This window comes from Oncorhynchus nerka, linkage group LG16 (assembly GCF_034236695.1).
Source record: "Oncorhynchus nerka isolate Pitt River linkage group LG16, Oner_Uvic_2.0, whole genome shotgun sequence".
Taxonomy (NCBI): domain Eukaryota; kingdom Metazoa; phylum Chordata; class Actinopteri; order Salmoniformes; family Salmonidae; genus Oncorhynchus; species Oncorhynchus nerka.
The window spans coordinates 13808045-13831441 of NC_088411.1; the positions used below are offsets into that span (position 1 = coordinate 13808045).

Here is a 23397-nt window from a genome sequence, read left to right on the forward strand (position 1 = left end):
CTGCCGGCCAAACCCTCCCTAGCCCGGATGACGCTGGGCCAATTGTGCACCGCCCCATGGGCCTCCCGGTCTCGACAGGGCCTGGACTCAAACCCAGAATCTCTAGTGGCACAGCTTGCACTGCGATGCAGTGCCTTAGACCACTGGAAGGCTTATCTACAGTAGCTTTGATTGGACTCTGTCATGTCAACATCATACTTTCAAAATCTTAGCTAGCAGTCATCGTCATGAATCAAGTCGACAATTTACTGGCAAATCCTTTTTAATTATTGTCATATGAAGACAAATAATGAAGAGAAATTATAAACATGAAATACCTCGGACCCCACTTTGAGAACCCATGCTCAAGAGGACCTGTCTATTATTGGCCACAGGAGGTCGCTGTAAGCTCATGATTAGTGCCTCCGACTGTCCCTGTGTGAGTTAATGGCTCCTCCTGCTTGATATAGAGACAGAGCTGGTAGAGAGCTGTGCAGGAGGGAGCAGTCCGAAAAAACATAAACTACACCTCGGGTAGCTAGCTAGCGCGGTGGGTGGTTTGAGAGAGACCGGCGCACGGGGTTGTAGTCGAGGCCTGGTGTTAAAGCGCAAAGTGGACGGTCGAGGAAAGCGTTTTGTATTTTAACAACCGACTCCCCAAATGAACTCCGTCAGAGCCACCAACCGGAGACCCAGGCGAGTCTCAAGGCCGCGCCCGGTGCAGCCCGACCAGAACGAGGGCGACCGAGGTGAGAGGGACCACGGTCAGAGTACTGTAGGGACTGTAGTCGTGTCAGGGCGGCAAGGTTCCACTGTGACCCCCAACCTCAGCTGTCTGGGTGTTATTTAGGAAAAGCCGACGCTTGTAGCTTTTTGGCCCGGGCCAGGCCGCGCTTTGTTTGGCTTGAGTGTCTGTGGCTACCAGTGGGGCTAGGGGTAACGACGTTAGTGAGTGCTTTGCCTGTGTAGCTAACGTTACCTCGCTAACTAGTCAGCTAGTAAAGTGACTAGCCCACACTACGCAACCATAACGACGACCATGGCGGAACCACAGTGACCACATTTTTAAATGTATTTGTTCCGACTTTGCCAGGACGTGTCATCATGGTCATGGCAGTAACGTTACTAGCTCACTAAAAGGTTAGCTATTAGCTGTAACGCTTCGGATGAAATTAATCTGCGTTGCGTTTTTGGACTGCCATTTTGGGGTGTGTTAGCCAGTCGCCATCCTCCAGCAACTAAGTTAGTTAATCTTACTAGCCAACTGATATGAATATATCATCCGCAATTTAGACAGGTTCATTTTCCTGCCAACGTTAAGCAGTCGGCAGTTAACGGTAGATAACTGAGTGGATCACATTCATCGGCTACCGTTAGTTATTTAATATACCTAACTAGCTAGTTAGTGAACTACTAGTTCAAGCTAGTAAAAATTTGTGTCTGATTGATCGCTAACGTTAGCTGGCTAGCTGTATGTTTGTTTACACGACGGATTTACGAGCTAGTTAGCTACGTAACTAACGTTAGTTGCGTTTTGACTCTGGTCGCCCGCGGTAAAAATCTGCGGCCAGGTTACCTTCAGGTCAACTGTTCAGGGCTGTGACTTTTAGTATCAGTGTGACAGCTAGAGAAGGGAATGGTATTGTAGGGCTCTGTTGGGCGGCAGGGACACATCTGTGGTTGTCAATCACCAACCTTTGTCTGTCAGCCACACACACAGCCCTGCAAAACAACAGCCAGTCCCTGTCATTCTATGCAGTCAATCAAACACAACCACGACACCCAGTCTGTGAATGTCCTGAAAGCGTTTTGATAAAAGGCGAACTAGAATGCCAGTGATCAGCTGTCATTATTAACCTGTGTTTTGTAATCAGTCTGTACTCCCCTACCAACTGCAGTACAGTAGATATCTATGTGGGTGGATGGTGTTTAAATGTCATCTGCCTGACTGTGTTTGTCTGTCGAACTGCAGAGAGAGGATGCTGCCAGTCAGTTGAACTGTGCTGAAAGAGAAGACGTTTCTTTGTGCTGTATCTGTCAGACTGTGTTCTGACTGTGTCCTCTGTGTCCAGCAGATGAGGAGGCTCCAGCTGCAGCAGCGGAGGTGGCTGTGGAGGAGTCCGGGCCTGCAGCTGGGAACAGCCCCTACCAGCTCCGACGCAAGTCTCTATTGCCCAAGAGAACAGCCTCCAGTACTGCAGTGGCCTGTCCCAGCAAGACTGCTATGGAGGTCAGAGAGAGAGAGAGCACCTTTCTGTGCTTGTTCACTTTCCTTAATTGGTTTATAAGGAGAGGACTGGTTTTTGAAACGTGCTAGTGGGAGTATACACCACCAGTGTATATTTCAGGAGAAAGCTAGACAGTGTAGTTGAGTGAGACAGAATGTTTAAGTGTGTGTGTCTCAGTCACGTCACTGGGGGAGGTAGCAGTGTGTGTTGCTGATGTGTGTTATTCTGACACAGGGAGCATCCACCTCAACAACCGAACCCTTCGGCCACCGAGCCAAACGGGCCAGAGTCTCCGGCAAAAGCCACGACCTGCCAGGTAACAATGTGTGTGTAGGTGTACAAGTCACGGATGTGACGTGTCTGCACGGCTCGTTCTACATCTGTGTATGCATCATCTGTTAATGCTAAGTGAAACTCTGCGTGTGTGTGTGTAGCGGCTCCAGCAGAGCAGTACCTGCAGCAGAAGCTTCCAGATGAGGTGGTTCTGAAGATCTTCTCCTACCTCCTGGAGCAGGACCTCTGTCAAACTGCCTGCGTCTGCAAACGCTTCAGCCAGCTAGCCAACGACCCTATACTCTGGTACACACAGACACACTTCTGTGATCCTATACTGAAGGAACACAAACGCTTTAGCCAGCTAGCCAACGACCCTATACTCTGGTACACACAGACACACTTCTGTGATCCTATACTGAAGGAACACAAACGCTTCAGCCAGCTAGCCAACGACCCTATACTCTGGTACACACAGACACACTTCTGTGATCCTATACTGAAGGAACACAAACGCTTCAGCCAGCTAGCCAACGACCCTATACTCTGGTACACACATACACACTTCTGTGATCCTATACTGAAGGAACACAAACGCTTCAGCCAGCTAGCCAACGACCCTATACTCTGGTACACACAGACACACTTCTGTGATCCTATACTGAAGGAACACAAACGCTTCAGCCAGCTAGCCAACGACCCTATACTCTGGTACACACAGACACACTTCTGTGATCCTATACTGAAGGAACACAAACATGCATAAACCTAACCTATATTTTTTGGCCCGTTATAGTTAACTGACATGTCACCAAAATAAATCTAGTCGCTATCGACCATTACTGGTCCATACTGTTACTTTGTGCAAAACCCTTTATGCCCGGGGTGGTTGACATTTGCCCTCTCTCTGTGTGTCCAGGAAGCGTCTGTACATGGAGGTGTTTGAGTACACACGTCCCATGATGCACCCTGAGCCAGGAAAGTTCTACCAGGTCAGCCCTGAGGAACACGACCACCCCAATCCCTGGAAGGACAGCTTCCAACAACTGGTGGGTAAAGTGTGTGTAGTTAGATAAGCGTTGTGTTAATGTTATTTTAACATTGTTTTAACATTTTTGCAGTATAAAGGAGCCCATGTGAAGCCAGGCTTTGCTGAACATTTTTACAGCAACCCTGGGAGGTACAAAGGCAGGGAGAATATGCTGGTAAGACACGTGCGCGCACACACTCATGGTCCATTGAAAATACATTTTCAATATGGCTGCCCGTCGGCTCCAATTTTGCGTAACCGTGTTTCTGTGTTTCCAGTACTATGACACAATAGAGGATGCATTAGGAGGGGTGCAGGAGGCTCATTTTGAAGGGCTGATCTTCGTGCACTCTGGGATCTACACTGATGAGTGGATCTACATAGAGTCCCCCATCACCATGATCGGAGCAGGTATTGTGTGTGGTCTGTCTGTGCGTGTGTCTTGCTCTTTCTAGTTTGTATGTATGCTCTACTACTTATGGTATAAACAGACTTTCTTTTTGTGTGTATGTAGCTCCGGGTAAGGTGTCTGATAAGGTGGTGATTGAGAACACCAGAGACTCAACGTTTGTCTTCATGGAAGGATCAGAGGACGCCTACGTGGGATACATGACTATCAGGGTACGCTGCAAACACAGACCCAGCAAACACAGACCCCATTACACACCTCCCCTCTAACCTCCTGTGTTTCCTATACAGTTTAACCCAGATGATAAGTCGGCTCAGCACCACAATGCCCACCACTGTCTGGAGATCACTGTCAACTGTTCTCCCAACATAGACCACTGTATCATCAGATCTACCTGCACAGGTAATGCAAACAGTCTGCAGTTGGGCATGTTTGTTTCTCCTGTGAATAATGTAGTTCAGGGTTCCCTTTTTATTTATTTATACACTACCGGTCAAAGTTTTAGAACACCTACTCATTCAAGGGTTTTTCTTTATTATTTCTGCATTGTGGAATAATAGTGAAGACATCAAAACTTTGAAATAACACATGGAATCATGTAGTAACCAAAAAGTGTGAAACATATCAAAATATATTTTATATTTGAGATTCTTCAAATAGCCACCCTTTGCGTTGATGACAGCTTTGCACAGTCATGGCATTCTCTCAACCAGCTTCATGAGGTAGTCACCTGGAACGCATTTCAATTAACAGGTGTGCCTAGTTAAGTTAGTTTGTGGAATTTCATTTTTTCTTAATGCATTTGAGCCAGTCAGTTGTGTTGTGACAGGGTAGGGATGGTTTACAGAAGATAGCCCTATTTGGTAAAAGACCAAGTCCATATTATAGCAAGAACAGCTTAAATAAGCAAAAAGAAACAACAGTCCGTTACTTTAACACATGCAGGTCAGTCAATATGGAACATTTCAAGAACTTTAAAAGTTTGTTTAAGTGCACTCGCAAAAACCATCAAGCGCTATGATGAAACTGGCTCTCATGAGGACTGCCACAGGAATGGAAGACCCAGAGTTACCTCTGCTGCAGAGGGTATGTTCATTTGAGTTACCAGCTTCAGAAATTGCAGCCCAAATAAATGCTTCGCAGAGTTCAAGTAACAGACACATCTCAACATCAAATGTTCAGAGGAGACTGTGTGAATCAGACCTTTGTGGTCGAATTGCTGCAAATAAACCCCTACTAAAGGACACCAATAAGAGACTTGCTTGGGCCAAAAAACACAAGCAATGGACATTTTGTCCTTTGGTTTGGAGTCCAAATTTGAGGTTTTTGGTACCTGCTGTGTCTTTGTGAAACGCGTTGTGGGTGAACGGATGATCTTTGCATTTGTGGTTCCCACCGTAAAGCATGGAGGAGGTGGTGTGGGGGTGCTTTGCTGGTGACACTGTCGGTGATTTATTTAGAAGGCGCACTTAAACAGTATGGCTACCACAGCATTCTGCAGCCATCCCATCTGGTTTGCTTTTAGTGGGACTATCCTTTGTTTTTCAACAGGACAATGAGCCAACACAACTCCAGGCTGTGTAAAGGCTATTTGACCAAGGAGAGTGATGGAGTGCTGCATCAGATGACCTGGCCTCCACAATCACCCGACCACAACCAAATTGAGATGGTTTGGGAAGAGTCAGACCACAGAGTGAAGGAAAAGCAGCCAACAAGTGCTCAGCATACAGTTGAAGTTGGAAGTTTACATACACTCAGGTCATTAAAACTCGTTTTTCAACCACTCAACAAGAAATTTGTGAACTATGGTTTTGGCAAGTCGGTTAGGACATCTACTTTGTGCATGACACAAGTAATTTTTCCAACAATTGTTTACATACAGATTATTTCACTTATAATTCCCTATCACAATTCCAGTGGGTCAGAAGTTTACATACACTAATTTGACTGCCTTTAAACAGCTTGGAAAATTCCAGAAAATTATGTAATGGCTTTAGACGCTTCTGATAGGCTAATTGACATCATTTGAGTCAATTGAAGGTGTACCTGTGGATGTATTTCAAGGCCTACCTTCAAACTCAGTGCCTCTTTGCTTGACATTATGGGAAAATCAGAAGAAATCAGCCAAGACCTCAGGGAAAAGCCGCCTCAGGCTAGACCTTCACAATTCTGGTTCATCCTTGGGAGCAATTTCCTCACGCCTGAAGGTACCGCGTTCAAACAATAGTATGCAAGCATAAATGGGACCACACAGCCGTCATACCGCTCAGGAAGGAGACGTGTTCTGTCTCCTAGAGATGAACGCACTTTGGTGCGAAAAGTGCAAATCAATCCCAGAACAACAGCAAAGGACCTTGTGAAGATGTTGGAGGAAACGGGTACAAAAGTATCTATATCCACAGTAAAACGAGTCCTATATCGACATAACCTGAAAGGCTGCTCAGCAAGGAAGAAGCCACTGCTCCAAAACCTCCATTAAAAAAGCCAGACTGCGGTTTGCAACTGCACATGGGGACAAAGATCGTACTTTTTGGAGAAATATCCTCTGGTCTGCTGAAACGATAATAGAACTGTTTGGCCATAATGACCATCATTATGTTTGGAGGAAAAAGGGGGAAGCTTGCAAGGTGAAGAACACCATCCCAACCATGAAGCACAGGGGTGGCAGCATCATGTTATGGGGGTGCTTTGCTGCAGGAGGGACTGGTGCACTTCACAAAATAGATGGCATCATGAGCAAGGAAAATTATGTGGATATATTGAAGCAACATCTCAAGACATCAGTCAAGAAGTTAAACTTGGTTGCAATTGGGTCTTCCAAATGGACAATGACCCCAAGCATACTTCAAAGGTTGTGGCAAAATGGCTTAAGGAGAATAATGACAAGGTATAGGAGTGGCCATCACAACGCCCTGACCTCAATCCCATATACATTTTGTGGGCAGAACTGAAAAAGCATGTGTGAGCAAGGAGGCCTACAAAGCTGACTCAGCTACACCAGCTCTGTCGGGAGGAATGGGCCAAAATTCACCTAACTTATTGTGGGAAGCTTGTGGAAGGCTACCAGAAATGTTTGACCCAAGTTAAACAATTTAAAGGCAATGCTACCAAATACTAAATGAGTGTATGTTAACTTCTGATCCACTGGGAATGTGATGAAAGAAATAAAAGCTGAAATAAACATCTTGGCTATTATTCTGACATGACCCATTCTTAAAATAAAGTGGGGGGGCCTCCCGGGTGGCGCAGTAGCTAAGGGCGCTGTACTGCAGCTGTGCCACCAGAGACCCTGGGTTCGCGCCCAGGCTCTGTCGCAACCGACCGGGAGGTCCGTGGGCGACACACAATTGGCCTAGCGTCGTCCGGGTTAGGGAGGGCTTGGCCGGTAGGGATATCCTTGTCTCATCGCGCACCAGCGACTCCTGTGGCGGGCCGGGCGCAGTGCACGCTAACCAAGGTTGCCAGGTGCACGTTGTTTCCTCTGACACATTGGTGCGGCTGGCTTCCGGGTTGGATGTGCGCTGTGTTAAGAAGCAACCCAACCAAGCCGCTTGTGTATCGGAGGACGCATGACTTTCAACCTTCGTCTTCCGAGCCCGTACGGGAGTTGTAGCGATGAGACATAGTAGCTACTAAAACAATTGGATACCACGAAATTGGGGAGAAAAAGGGGTTAAAATAAAATATATATAAAAAAATAGTGTTGATCCTAACTGACTTAAGACAGGGAATGTCAGGAACTGTGAAATTGAGTTTACATGTATTTGGCTAAGGTGCATGTAAACGTCTGACTTCAACTGTATGTGGAAACTCTTTCAAGACTGTTGGAAAAGCATACCAGGTGAAGCTGGTTGAGAGAATGCCAAGAGTGTGCAAAGCTGTCATCTAGGCAAAGGGTGGCTACTTTGAAGAATCTCAAATATAAAATATATTTTGATTTGTTTAACACTTTTTTTGGCTACTACATGATTCCATTCGTGTTATTTCATAGTCTTGATGTCTTCAATATGATTATACAATGTAGAAAATAGTAAAAATAAAAGGCCTTGAATGAGTAGGTGTTCTAAAACTTTTAACTGGTAGTGTGTATAACAACATAAAATACACTTCTGCACAAGATTTAGAGGAAATCAGCTCCCAAATGATTTTCATTTTTGCTATCTGTTCTAAAATATTCCCACGCTTAGTGAGATATGGGATTGTATATACATGTAATCAAGGTTTGAAATTATGTTTTAGTCAAATATATCTGTTTGGGCTTATTGCGGGCAATTTGCATTCTACAAAAAAAATGTAATTATTTTCTGTCCTCCAGACCAGCTGCTCAAGAAGAATTAGGCCTGTGGCTGAGTCTTGTTGATCCCTGATGTAGGTTGTCTCCAGTGGGGCATGTCCGGTAATGTTTGTCCCTATTCTAGTTGGCTCGGCTGTCTGTGTGAGCGGCCAGGGGGCGTGTCCTAGCATCAAACACTGCAACATCAGTGACTGTGAGAACGTTGGACTTTACATCACTGACCATGCGCAGGTAAATGCACACTTCATCACCGACCATGCACACACATCACTAACCACACTTAAACACCCTCTCTGACTGTGTATTCCTGCATGGTATCTATGACAATGATAATGTATTACAGGGTATCTATGAGGATAATGAGATCAGTAATAATGCATTGGCGGGAATCTGGGTAAAAAACCACGGCAACCCCATCATCAGACGAAACCACATCCACCACGGCCGAGATGTAGGAGTCTTCACCTTCGACCATGGAATGGTATCTCACTTTGACCTTTAACGTCAAACCTCTTACAACTGATTTCCACAGCCACGGTCAAAATTGGCTATATTGTAAAAATGTATGGAAACAAAAATGTGCTTTTTGATCTTAACGGAAAAATCCACCCAAAAATTCTTGGTATTTGTTTCATTCGTCAATTGCAAAATGCAGCATCATATGATTATTTTGAAAGTAACATATCTTAAACTTGATTGCTGGCATGCAAAACATTTTGGGACTATATAAAAAATGGACTAATGAAACAAATGGCAAAATACAGTTTTTGGGTGGTGTTTTCCTTTAAGGTTAGGCGTAAGGTTAGCTGTGTGGTTAAGGTTAGGTTTAAAATACAATTTTAAGATGCATTTCATAAAAATGCATGGTTTATGATTTTGTAGCTGTGGAAGCTAGTGACAGCCTTTACCTCTCACCCATCATTTTGGAGATCTTTACAGTTGTGCTGAACATGATGATAGTATCGCTCTCTCTCCTTCTCCCCCAGGGTTATTTTGAGAGTTGTAACATCCACCGGAATCGCATAGCAGGCTTTGAAGTGAAGGCGTATGCTAACCCTACAGTGGTTCGCTGTGAGATCCACCATGGCCAAACAGGGGGAATCTATGTGCATGAGAAAGGACGGGGACAGTTCATAGAAAACAAGATCTACGCCAACAACTTCGCTGGAGTCTGGATCACCTCCAACAGTGACCCTACGATACGGTACACACACACAATCAGTGGTGTAGGGTACTTAAGTAAAAATACTTTAAAGTACTAATAAGTCGTTTTTGGGGGGTACTTAACTATTTATATTTTTGACAACATTATTTTTCTCTACTACATTCCTAAACAAAATAATGTACTTTTTACTCCATACATTTTCACTGACTCTCAAAAGTTTATTACATTTTGAATGCTTAGCAAAAATGGTCAAATTCACCCACTTATCAAGAGAGCATCCCTGGTCCTAATGATTTGTATTGCTTTCAAATAGGCACATTCTTCTCCTCTCCCCTGCAACTCCTCCCCAGATCCTTAGTGTACAAGAGAAAGTATTGCATTATGTTTTCTGTCAGTATACCTGGTAAAATAACGGTTTATAAACCACTCTAAGGGGGCCCTATAAAACCCCAATTCTGTTGTATATTTTCCTAAAATATGTTTCCTCTGTTTTGTTTTAGATATGTTTTTTTACTCTCAAAATTACAATTGTTCATAAAGAAAGAACAAAATTGAATGTTCTGAGTTCATGTCAATGCTTAAATCACATCAGAAGACTAGTTTTCCTCCAGACCCCCACAAATATCAAACAGATTTCACTGTAATTCCCCTTAATTCCGCATCTGGCCCTTTTTTAATTGTGCATCTAGCGAGTGAGGAATGTACCATCTGTGACGGTTCTGTACTGCTGCCCCTGATTTCGTGGCAAAGTTCACAAATAATATATACAGATTATATAAACTCAGCACAAAAAAAATAAACGTCCTCTCACTGTTGACTGTGTTTTTCAGCAAACTTAACATGTATGAATATAACAAGATTCAACAACTGAGACAAGTTCCACAGACATGTGACTAACGGGTATGGAATGTGTCCCTGAACGAAGGGGGAGTCTAAATCAAAACTAACAGTCAGAATCTGGTGTGGCCACCAGCTGCATTAAGTACTGCAGTGCATCTCCTCCTCATGGACTGCGCCAGATTTGACAGTTCTTGCTATGAGATGTTACCCCACTTTTCCACCAAGGCACCTGCAAGTTCCCGGACAGCTCCCTAGCCTTCACCCTCCGATCCAACAGGTCCCAGACGTGCTCAATGGGTTTGAGATCCGGGCTCTTTGCTGGCCATGGCAGAACACTGACATTCCTGTCTTGCAGGAAATCATTCACAGAACGAGCAGTATGGCTGGTGGCATTGTCATGCTGGAGGGTCATGTCAGGATGAGCCTGCAGGAAGGGTACCACATGAGGGAGGAGGATGTCTTCCCTGTAACACACAGCTTTGAGATTGCCTGCAATGACAACAAGCTCAGTCCGATGATGCTGTGACACATCGCCCCAGACCATGATGGACCCTCCACCTCCCTATCGATCCCACTCCAGAGTACAGGCCTCGGTGTAGTGCTCATTTCTTCAACGATAAACGTGAATCTGACCATCACCCCTGGTGAGACAAAACCGCGACTCGTCAGTGAAGAGCACTTTTTGCCAGTCCTCTCTGGTCCAGCGGCGATGGGTTTGTGCCCATAGGCGACGTTGTTGATGGTGATGTCTGGTGAGGACCTGCCTTACCACAGGCCTACAAGCCCTTAGGCTGAGAGAGGCTGGACTATTGCAGACAATCTGAGCACTGATGGAGGGATTGTGTGTTCCTGGTGTAACTCGGGAAGTTGTTGCCATCCTGTACCTGTCCCGCAGGTGGGATGTTCGGATGTACCGATCCTGTGCAGGTGTTGTTACACGTGGTCTGCCACTGCGAGGACGATCAACTGGCTACACACGGAGTAATAGAGCAGTGTGCACACCACAGAGTGGCAATTCATTGGCTTAGGTTTAGCTTTTTAAGACAAAAGTGGCTAACCAGGGGTGGGATAATGTCGATGTTGCGTTGATTAGATAGTAGCTGGGAGCTTGTAGTGTCTAGTACTTGTAAGATTTTTTTGACAGTTTGCAGTCGAACACTTAAATTGCATGTGCTTTCAGAATTATTTGGCGAGTTACTCGTAGTTGGCCTGCGAGCTACTGGTAGTTTGCGATCGACCTGTTGGAGACCCCTGCAATAACCCCTCTCAGTATTATGGGCTGTTTGTTGACGTTCCGTTCTGTTATTCTCCAGGGGCAATGCAATCTTTAACGGTAACCAAGGGGGCGTGTACATATTTGGCGATGGGCGTGGCCTGATCGAGGGGAATGATATCCATGGCAACGCTCTGGCGGGAATCCAGATTAGAACCAATAGCTGCCCAATTGTACGCCACAACAAGATCCACGACGGACAGCATGGTGGCATCTACGTGGTAAAGACACATACTGTTTAGATTTTTTCAGTCCTATAGATGTTGATTAAACAATCTAATCGTGTGTGTGTGTGTTTGCAGCATGAGAAGGGCCAGGGTGTGATCGAGGAGAACGAGGTGTACAGCAACACGCTGGCAGGCGTCTGGGTGACCACCGGCAGCACACCTGTCCTCCGCAGGAACCGCATCCACAGCGGCAAACAGGTAAAACACACTCATCTGTTACCGTTGTTTAAAAAAAAACTTTCTGTGACAATTGGAGGCCTGTCTCATTGTATCTACATGATATATTCTGCAAAAAGTCAGATTTAACCCTCTTTATCCCTCAGGTAGGGGTGTATTTCTATGACAATGGTCATGGGGTGTTGGAAGACAACGACATCTACAATCACATGTACTCTGGCGTTCAGATACGGTACGTCCTGCCTCTTCTGTCAAATGCAGGACACAGTGGATATGATAACGTTTGACTAACGTTCGATGAAGGCTTCACTAATATTGTTGGTGGTTTTACAGAACTGGCAGCAACCCCAAGATCCGACGCAACAAGATCTGGGGAGGGCAGAACGGAGGCATTCTGGTCTACAACTCGGGTCTGGGTTTCATCGAGGACAATGAGATCTTCGACAACGCCATGGCGGGCGTGTGGATTAAGACGGACAGCAACCCCACGCTGCGACGCAACAAGATCCACGACGGGAGAGACGGAGGCATCTGTATCTTTAACGGAGGGAGAGGTCTTCTGGAGGAGAACGATATTTTCAGGAATGCCCAGGCAGGAGTTCTGATCAGCACCAACAGCCACCCTGTGCTCCGCAAGAACCGTATCTTTGACGGCTTTGCTGCAGGTCAGCTGCCCATGTGTACACTAACTTTACCATGCTGTACTGACTGGTCAGTACTGTTACCTACTCATCCACCTGTGTTGATAATGTTATTTCCTGTCTCAGGTATCGAGATAACCAACCATGCCACGGCGACTCTGGAGGGAAACCAGATCTTCAACAACCGTTTTGGTGGCCTGTTCCTCGCCTCGGGGGTCAACGTCACCATGAAAGGTAACTAGTGCTACTGTAGCACTAAGGGTCAGAGTATGTGAGGAGTTGGAACGATTGGAAATCTCGCTCATGGATACAATAGGACACAATAGGCTGGTAGGAACAAAGCGCTCAGCATTTAAACGTTTTGTTGTATTAAATCATTTAGTCTATACATTGCACATATAGGCTGTGACTAACTTAGAATAAAGGAAAAATGCCCTTGAATTTATTTTTAGAAACAAGCGTTTGGCCAGTCTGCGGCTTCAGGCTAATCTAGACAATGTGTCAAGAAGCGATGGTGCCTGGAGAGCCAGCCAGCAGTAGAGAATATCCTCTCCACACTTGCAGAGCCACTGGGGATGCTAAACGTCCTTTTGGCCATCCTTGACAGGTTGGGCATGATTGTTTATCTAATCAGGCCTCCCGAGTAGCATTGCATTGCTTGAGGCATCACTACAGTCACGGGTTCGATCCTGGGCTGTGAATCAGCGACCGGGACACCCCATGAGACACAATTGACCCAGCGCCGTCCGAGTTAGGGCATCGTTTGGCTTGCCCTGGATGTCCTTGTCCCATCGTGCTCTAGCGACTCCTGTGGCGGGCCGGGCGCATGTACGCTGACACGGTTGCCAGGTGTATGGTGTTTCCTCTGACATGTTAGTGCAGCTGGTTTCCGGGTTAAGTGAGCAGTGTGTCAAGAAGCAGTGCGGCTTGGCAGGTTTGTGTTTTTGAGAACACATGGCTCTCGACCTTCGTCTCTCCCGAGTCTGTACGGGAGTTGCAGCTATTGGACACGACTAACTACCAATTGGATACCACGAAAATGGGGTAAAAAGTAACACACAAAATGTCCTGATCGAAACAGAAACCTCCTTGACTCAATTATGGCCTAGTATGGATAATACATCAAAAATGAACGAAACGTTTAAGAGATCTGATTTTTAGTTTATAAATATTTTGCTACAATGACACACTTAGTTATCTACCCACCTCATTCCTTTCTTTTAGCATGTGCAAGTAGTAAGTACACCATGTTTTTGGAATATTTGTCTTTTCATACTTCACTATGATTCTTTAGTTGTGGACACTACATCACCACACTCCCTCTCTTGATCCTCATCTTTATAAGTCACCTTGATTTAGCACCTGTGTGTTTTATCAGTTTCTTTATGAAAATATTTAGCAAACTCCATGACAGTAGCTAAAGCAAGAGGCACACAAGTAGACTACAAATGCATGCTGAGCCGGGTTTGCCCTGAGCTCGTGACGTTGGCGCTATTGGAGTGGGCAAGAAGGCCGGCACTCCAGTCAAATTGGGATCTCTCCGTTCCAGCTCCCATCCGCTCACATACTCTAAAGGCTAAAAACACTGCTATTACGTTATCGGACATTAGCCTAGCCTGTCAGCGACACTAACGTCATGTAGCACTTGGGCTAATGCTAATATTATTTCAGTCTTGTCAGTTCTTGAAATAGACCAGTGGTAGTCACTAATATTTCTGAAGGAGCCACTTTTGTGAAACAACCTATATATCCTACCCTTTGGAGAAGGGGTGTTGGGGGGGGTCACAAATTCATACATGATATTTAAGATACATGGCCCATCAAGCTATTTCAATCTCTTTTGTAGGACACTTGAGTATCAGAAACCAATGTGTAAAATACATTTGAGGCATCTTTTGAATATGGCTTTATTTCCATTAACTTAAACGTTATGACACAAGATCTGTTAAACCAGGTAATGGAAGGAAGTATAGGCTTTAATCAATTAATTTCCCCAGTCATTCTGTGCAGATTCATCACTCTACCTTCTAACGAGTCCTACACAGCTTGTGTGTGTCAGAGATGGAAACAGAAGACTCGTACTTGTTCCTGAGAGTCTTGGCTTTCAGGAATGGGGTCATATTCGCTAATAGCTTCAACTGTTGAAAAGCTTTAACCACATTCATATTACCGCTTCGTTTGGCCCAGTTGCTAATAGTGGATATCGAAGGTTACTTACGTAACCACTGTTCTATGAACTAAATCAATGGCACATTCAGCTGACTGAGGAAAATAACTTGCACAACACATTCATTCAGATTGTTGCTGAGAGACGCGCAATGACTGTTTGGCTTAGACTATATCAAATAGGTTCTTGGTCAGAGCAGTCTCTTCCTCTCTTCCAGATAATAAGATATTGAATAATCAGGATGCCATAGAGAAAGCTGTGAGCAGAGGACAGTGTCTCTACAAGATCTCCAGCTACACCTCCTACCCCATGCACGACTTCTACAGGTACACACACTCAACTAGCATGACATTCAGTTAGTTACACAGCAGTTACACCAGTGCTGATTTTCTGTGACCTCTGTGTGGTGTCAAGGTGTCACACCTGCAATACGACAGACAGGAACGCCATCTGTGTGAACTGCATCAAGAAGTGTCACCAAGGACACGACGTGGAGTTTATACGGCACGATAGGTGAGTAGCGCACCAACCATTTACTACTGACTAGACGTTCCCATTTGTGGCTTGCCATGACTGTGTCTTGACTATAGAATTTTTTTTCTAGAATACCAGGCTGACCATTCAATTCTATATTTTCCTTGTTTTGTCCTGTATTCCATGTTAACCCTGGTCTCTCTGTAGGTTTTTCTGTGACTGTGGAGCGGGAACTCTTTCCAACCCCTGTACGCTGGCTGGAGAACCAACGCATGACACAGACACACTCTACGACTCCGCTCCGCCCATAGAGTCCAACACGCTGCAGCACAACTGAACACTACATAAACACACACCCTATAGTCTACACACATACCACCCTCTGTCACACACCACTCGCAAACACGCAAGAACTGTGGCCATAAGGAGGCAGAATACGGTGTTCTCAGCAGTGACGGTTATAGGGACCCTGAAGCTCAGACACTGCTGCACTGTGGGGGGGGGGGGGGGTCTCTTCTAAAGGGATTTGTCTGGTCTACTGTAATGAGAAATGGACTCTTAACGGCCACCAAATGGACGGGTAGAGTGAGCTGGAGTGGGTTATGGCTGCTCTGTTGGAGAGTGGCCAATGAGATACTTCCTTTGCCTGTGGCCCTTCACCTCTCTGCGACTCGCCGCGGTCCTGGAAAACAAACTTCCTCTCCAGACAGGAAGAGGATTATATTTAGCCCCGCCCACTGAGAAAGACACTTCTGGTCCCAAGGCATTGTAGTCCTTGTGGCAACTGTTACTCGGCAGCGGATTGCTGATGTACAGCTGTACATGTACAGCTCACGGGAGAGAGACTGATCGAGCACTTCAGCTTTTATATTATTTTAATGCTTTCTCATGTAGTTTTGTATTTTCAAGCAAAAATCTTAATGTACTTGAATGTCTTTATATATTATGTTAATTATTATTTTTGTTAGCCCCAGGCTTGCTGCAGTAGCTCTTCATGTCCCAGTTCTTTCTGTGAAAGAGAATCGCGTTTAACACTAATGAAGACCCTCTCCAGGTTATAGATATATATAGGACCGGTGGAACAAGGTAGGTATGGCTGGCTGTTGTGAATCTGTGTGGATTGTTGTTTAGTGGGTGCATGTGTATGGTTGTGTTCATATTCAGCCACTGGAGAGGGTCAGACATGAGTAATTCTGCAGTCTCCCACCCGCTCCCTACTTCCCTCCTGTGTATTGTGGTGACTGTGGCTCTTCAGGCAGCCTGGATTGTAAGCATGTGTACCATAACATCTAGACTTAATATATTGTGAAGTATTAAAAACCATTATGTAGATGCTAGTATGAATTCAAAAAGGGTTTTAATTTCCTAGAAAGAAAAAAAAGAAAGGAAACTGGTCATTTGTAAGAAAATAAAACTATTAGATCAGTGTTGTGTGTCTGATTAACCTCTACGGTTGTTGCTAATGTGACTGGAATGACTTATGGGCAGAACGTTTCTTGTTAATCTAACTGCACTGTCCAATTTAGTGGGGGAAAAATACCATGCTGTTTGATTTGTCATCATGATGGTCCTACAGTTTGAATCCCAGCTGTCTCCCCACCCGGCCATCGAGATGAAGGTTAGTGTTTTCTATGGGGAAGCTAAATATTACCATAGTATTATGTTCTTCAGTACCAATTTAATGCTTCACTGGATCAGTCTGAGACTTTACGCATATTACCTTTCTCTTGCATTTCAAAGATGCAACAAAAAATTATTTAAATGTGTTATTCTCCTACATTAATTTCACATTGCCACAAATTTGAAAAGGATTCTGCATCATTTTTTGCCAGAAGCGCTTAAGACAACCATGGTACCTAGAAATTGTTTTGACAGGTGCTTTCATAAAATATTCAGACCCCTAGACTTTTTTCACATTTTGTGATGTTACAGCCTTGTTGCAAATAAGTTGTTTATTTTTTTTAAAGTATCCAGATGCTAGGAAACCTGAAATTGAGCTCATGTGAATCTTGTTTTAACTTCATTGGGGAAAGGCAGTCTATAATTGCAAGTCAGAGCAAAAACCAAAGTCAAAGGAATTGTCTGTAGAGCTCTGAGACAGGATTGTGTCGAGACACAGATCTGGGGAAGGATACCAAAACATTTATGCAGCATTGAAGGTCTCCATTTTTAAACTAAAGTTTGGAACCACCTAGAGCTGGCCGCACAGAAGGGCGACGAAGAACTCAATGGTTGTTCTTCTGGAAGGTACTCCTATGCAGCACTCCACCACTCAGGCCTTTATGGTAGAGTGGCTAGACATGCCACTCCTCAGGAAAAGGCACCTAAAAGGACTTTGACCATACCAATATTGAAATCTGGCCTGAAGGCCAAGTATCACAGTCTGGAGTTAACCTGGCACCATCCCTACGGTGAAGCATGGTGGTGGCAGGATCATGCTGTGGGGATGTTTTTCAGCAGCAGGGACTGGGAGACGAGTCAGGAGAGGGAAAGATGAACGGAGTAATCATTGATATAAGCCTGCTTCGGAGCGATCAGAACTTCAAACTGAGGCGAAGGTTCACGTTCCAACAGCACAACAACCCTAAGCACACAGCCAAGACAACGCAGGAGTGGCTTCGGGAGAAGTGACCCAGCCAGAGCCCGGATTTGAACATCTCTGGAGTGACATAAATAGCTGTGCAGCGAAGCTCCCCATCCAACCAGGCAGCTTAAAATCTGCAGAGAAGAATAGGAGAAGCTCCTCAAATACAGGTGCCAAGCTTATAGCATCATACCCAAGAAGACTTGAGGCTTTAATTGCTGCCAAAGGTGCTTCAACAATGTACTGAGAAAAGGGTCTGAATAATTAAGTTATTATTTTTTCATTGTCATTATGGGGTATTGGGTGTAGATTGAAGGGAATAATCCATTTTAGAATAAGGCTGTAATGTAACAAAATGTGGATAAAGTCTAGGGGTCTGAATAGTTTCAGAACGCTCTGATGTGGGTGCAGGCTGGAACTCTAATCGCTAGGGGCTGGCCCATGTGGTGGAAGAACAATTCCTTGTTTGAAAGCAACGGAGATAAAAACTAATTCTGCTCATAGGTTACACATGAACCACACATCAAAATCAAATGTTATTGGTCACATACACTTGGTTAGTGAAAGCCTTGCGCTTCTAGTTCTTACAGTGCAGTAATAGCTAACAATTCCAGAGCACCCTAATATACACATCTAAAGGGGTGAATGAGAATATGGCCGAGCAGCATAAATAAAGGTGCAATAGATGGTATAAAATACAGTATATACAGTGGGGAGAACAAGTATTTGATACACTGCAGGTGTTCCTACTTACAAAGCATGTAGAGGTCTGTAATTTATATCATAGGTACACTTCAACTGTGAGATGGAATCTAAAACAAAAATCCAGAAAAATCAAATGATTTAAGTAATTAATTTGCCTTTTATTGCATGACATAAGTATTTGATACATCAGAAAAGCAGAACTTAATATTTGGTACAGAGATCATACGTTTCCTGTAGTTCTTGACCAGGTTTGCACACACTGCAGCAGGGATTTTGGCCCACTCCTCCATACAGACCTTCTCCAGGTCCTTCAGGTTTCGGGGCTGTCGCTGGGCAATACGGACTTTCAGCTCCCTCCAAATATTTTCTATTGGGTTCAGGTCTGGAGACTGGCTAGGCCACTCCAGGACCTCAAGATGCTTCTTACGGAGCCACTCCTTAGTTGCCCTGGCTGTGTGTTTCGGATCGTTGTCATGCTGGAAGACCCAGCTTCAATGCTCTTACTGAGGGAAGGAGGTTGTTGGCCAAGATCCTGCGCTACATGGCCCCATCCATCCTCCCCTCAATACGGTGCAGTCGTCCTGTCCCCTTTGCAGAAAAGCATCCCCAAAGAATGATGTTTCCACCTCCATGCTTCACGGTTGGGATGGTGTTCTTGGGGTTGTACTCATCCTTCTTGTTCCTCCAAACACAGCGAGTGGAGTTTAGACCAAAAAGCTCTATTTTTGTCTCATCAGACCACATGACCTTCTCCCATTCCTCCTCTGGATCATCCAGATGGTCATTGGCAAACTTCAGACGGGCCTGGACATGCGCTGGCTTGAGCAGGGGGACCTTGCGTGCGCTGCAGGATTTTAATCCATGACGGCGTAGTGTGTTACTAATGGTTTTCTTTGAGACTGTGGTCCTAGCTCTCTTCAGGTCATTGACCAGGTCCTGCTGTGTAGTTCTGGGCTGAGATGACAAGCCAAATTTCTTCAGCCTCCTAAAGGTTTAAGAGGCGCTGTTGCACCTTCACCACACTGTCTGTGTGGGTGGACCATTTCAGTCCGTCTGATGTGTACGCCCAGGATCTTTCCACCTTCTCCACTGCTGTCCCTTCGATGTGGATAGGGAGGTGCTCGCTCTGCTGTTTCCTGAAGTCCACGATCAACTCCTTTGGTTTTGTTAATGTTGAGTGAGAGGTTGTTTTCCTGACACCACACTCCGCGTGCCCTCACCACCTCCCTGTAGGCTGTCTCGTCGTTGGTGATCAAGCCCACTACTGTTGTCTGCAAACTTGATGAGTTGGAGTCCTGGGTGAACAGGAAGTACAGGAGAGGGCTGAGCACACACTCTTGTGGGGTCCCAGTGTTGAAGGTCACCGAAGAGGTTGTTTCCTACCTTCACCACCTGGGGATGGCCCAGTGGCACAGGGCGGGGTTGGAACCCAGGGCCTCCAGCTTGATGAGCTTGGGAGGGTACTATGGTGTTGAATGCTGAGCTGTAGTCAATAAACAGCATTCTTACATAGGTATTATTTTTGTCCAGATGGGATTGGGCAGTGTGATGGCGATTGTGTCTGTGGACCTGTTGGGGTGGTATGCAAACTGGAGTGGGCCTAGGGTGGGTGTTAAGGTGGCGGTGATATGATCCTTGACTAGCCTCTCAAAGCACTTCATGATGACAGAGTTGAGTGCTACGGGCGGTAGTCAGTTTAGTCCTTGGCCTTCTTGGGTACAGGAACAATGGTAGCCATCTTGAAGCTTGAGGGGACAACAGACTGGGATAGGGAGCGACTGAATATGTCCGTAAACACACCAACCAGCTGGTCTGCGCATGCTCTGAGGTCACGGCTAGGGATGCCGTCTGGGCCAGCAGCCTTGCGAGGGTTAACACATTTAAATGTCTTACTCACGCTAGCCACGGAGAAATAGGGGGGGGGTCTTGGTTAGTGAGCCGCGACAGTGGCAATGTATTATCCTCAAAGCGGGCAAAAGTGTTTGTTTGTGTGGACGAGTGACGGTGTCCGTGACGTGGCTGGTTTTCTTTTTGTAGCATTATTTCCTGTAGACCCTGCCGCATACGTCTCGTGTCTGAGGCGTTGAATTGCGACTCCACCTTGTCCCTGTACAGGCATTTCGCTTGTTTGATTGCCTTGCGGAGGGAACAACTACACTTTCTATTCAGCCATATTTCCAGACCTCTTTCCATGGTTAAATGTGGTGGATCGCGCTTTCAGTTTTGCGCGAATGCCGCCATCCATCCACTGTTTCTGGTTAGGGTAGGTTTTAGTCGTCACAGTGGGTACAACATCTCCAATGCACTTCTTTATAAAAGCACTCAGAGTCAGTCGTTTTAGGTTAATGTTGTTCTCTGAGGCTGACCGGTACATAGAAAACAATCTTGAAGCATAGCTTCCAATTGGCCAGATCAGTGTTGAATGGTTCTCGTCACTGGTACATCCTGTTGGGAGTTTCTGCCTATAAGATGGCGTCGGGGTCAGATTTGCTGAGGGGAGGGTTTTGTATGCATCACAGAAGTTTGAGTAGCAGTGGTCAAGTATTAGCCCTGCGTGTCCTGCAATCAATATGCTAATAGAATTTAGGTAGCCTTGTTCTCATTTGCTTTCTTAAAATCCCAGCTACAATAAATGCAGCCTCCGGATATATACAGTCATGGCCAAAAGTTGAGAATGACAATAATATTAATTTTCCAGGTCTACTGCCTCCGTTTGTATGATGGCAATTTGCATATACTCCAGAATGTTATGAAGAGTGATGATTAATTGCAAAGTCCCATTTTGCCATGCAAATGAACGGAATCCCCAAAAAACATTTCCACTGCATTTCAGCCCTGCCACAAAAGGACCAGCTGACATCATGTCAGTGATTCTCTCGTTAACACAGGCGTGAGTGTTGACAAGGACAAGGCTGGAGATCACTCTGGCATGCTGATTGAGTTCGAATAACAGACTGGAAGCTTCAAAAGGAGGGTGGTGCTTGGAATCATTGTTGTTACCTGCAAGGAAACATGTGTTGTCATCATTGCTTTGCACAAAAAGGGCTTCACAGGCAAGGATATTGCTGCCAGTAAGATTGCACCTAAATCAACCATTTATCGGATCAAGAACGTCAAGGAGAGCGGTTCAATTGTTGTGAAGAAGGCTTCAGGGCGCCCAAGAAAGTCCAGCAAGAGCCAGGACCGTCTCCTAAAGTTGATTCAGCTGTGGGATCGGGGCACCACCAGTACAGAGCTTGTTGCTCAGGAATTGCAGCAGGCAGGTGTGAGTGCATCTGCACGCACAGTGAGAAGACTTTTGGAGGATGGCCTGGTGTCAAGAAGGGCAGCAAAGAAGCCACTTCTCTCCAGGAAAAACATCAGGAACAGACTATACTGCAAAAGGTACAGGGATTGGACTGCTGAGGACTGGGGTAAAGTCATTTTCTCTGATCAATCCCCTTTCCGATTGTTTGGGGCATCCTGAAAAAAGCTTGTCCGGAGAAGACAAGGTGAGCACTATCATCAGTCCTGTGTCATGCCAACAGTAAAGCATCCTGGAGACCATTCATGTGTGGGGTTGCTTCTCAGCCAAGAGAGTGGGCTCACTCACAATTTTGCCTAAGAACAAACACACCCATGAATATATTATGGTACCAACACATCCTCAGAGAGAAACTTCTCCCAACCATCCAGGAACAGTTTGGTGATGAACAATGCCTTTTCCAGCATGATGGAGCACCTTGCCATAAGGCAAAAGTGATAACTAAGTGGCTCGGGGAACAAACATTGATATTTTGGGTCTATGGCCAGGACACTCCCCAGACCTTAATCCCATTGAGAACTTGTGGTCAATCCTCAAGAGAAAGGTGGACAAACAAAAACCCACAAATTCTGACAAACTCCAAGCATCGATTATGCAAGAATAGGCTGCCATCAGTCAGGATGTGGCCCAGAAGTTAATTGACAGCACGCCAGGGCGGATTGCAGAGGTCTTGAAAAAGGGTCAACACTGCAAATATTGACTCTTTGCATCAACTTCATGTAATTGTCAATAAAAGCCGTTGACACTTATGAAATGCTTGTAATTATACTTCAGTATTGCATAGTAATATCTGACAAAAATATCTTCCGAGGCAGCAGACTTTGAACATTTATATTTGTGTCATTCTCAAAACATTTGGCCACAACTGTATAGTTTACATAGAGTCCAGTGAAGTTCGCTTGAGGGGGAATGTCCACAGCTGTGATGATAACTGAAAATAACTCTCTTGGTAGGTAAAACGGCCGGCATTTGATTGTAAGGAATTCTAGGTCGGGTGAGCAGGACTTGAGTACCTGTATGTTATGATTACACCATGAGTCGTTAATCATAAAGCATACACCCCACCCTTCCTCTTTCCAGAGAAGTGTTTCTCTGTTGGAGAGATGCATGGAGAAGCCCGGTGGCTGAACCGATTCCGACAACATATCCCGAGAGAGCCATGGTTCCGTGAAACAGAGAATGTTACTCTGGAAGACAACCCTGGCTCGAATTTCGTCTACCTTGTTGTCAAGAGACTGGACATTGGCGAGTAGTATACTAGGGAGTGGTCTACGGAGCCTGACCAGGAGGCCTCTCCACCTTCTGCGGCTCCGTTTTTTTGGGTCGGCTCCTGGTATTAGATCATTTGTCCTGGGTGGAGGTCCGAACAGAGGATCCACTTCGGGAAAGTTGTATTCCTGGTCGTAATGTTGGTGGTGCTCCTATATCCTATAGTTTTTCCCAGGGTAGAAAATGTAAGAAATAGTACAACAAAAATACTGCATAGTTTCCTAAGAACTCGAAGTGACCATCTTTTAATTTTTATTTGTATCTGTCGGTGTTATTCTTACTATCCAGCACAAAGAGTGAAAAAAACAACTTAGTTGCCAAAGTTTCAGGCCATGTCTTTTTTTCTGTCAGGCATCCG

General features: G+C 45.3%; 1 protein-coding gene across 2 annotated transcripts; it reads left to right on the forward strand.

Moving 5' to 3' along the window:
- The first annotated feature begins 431 nt into the window (after window positions 1-431).
- Window positions 432-16603, forward strand: LOC115144067 (F-box only protein 11-like). Of its 2 annotated transcripts, none has more exons than XM_029684753.2 (20): window positions 432-728; window positions 2052-2209; window positions 2442-2523; window positions 2642-2786; window positions 3400-3529; window positions 3602-3685; window positions 3789-3921; window positions 4025-4131; window positions 4210-4321; window positions 8338-8444; window positions 8557-8694; window positions 9200-9417; window positions 11532-11712; window positions 11794-11916; window positions 12042-12127; window positions 12229-12560; window positions 12663-12770; window positions 14921-15029; window positions 15118-15216; window positions 15385-16603. In XM_029684753.2, exons 1-20 carry the CDS (start codon window positions 641-643, stop codon window positions 15512-15514), a joined length of 2670 nt encoding a protein of 889 aa, XP_029540613.1. In that variant the 5' UTR covers window positions 432-640; the 3' UTR covers window positions 15515-16603. The 2 variants fall into 2 exon arrangements, with proteins under 2 accessions (XP_029540613.1, XP_029540614.1); XM_029684754.2 differs by having other exon boundaries at window positions 2055-2209.
- The last annotated feature ends 6794 nt before the right edge of the window (window positions 16604-23397 follow it).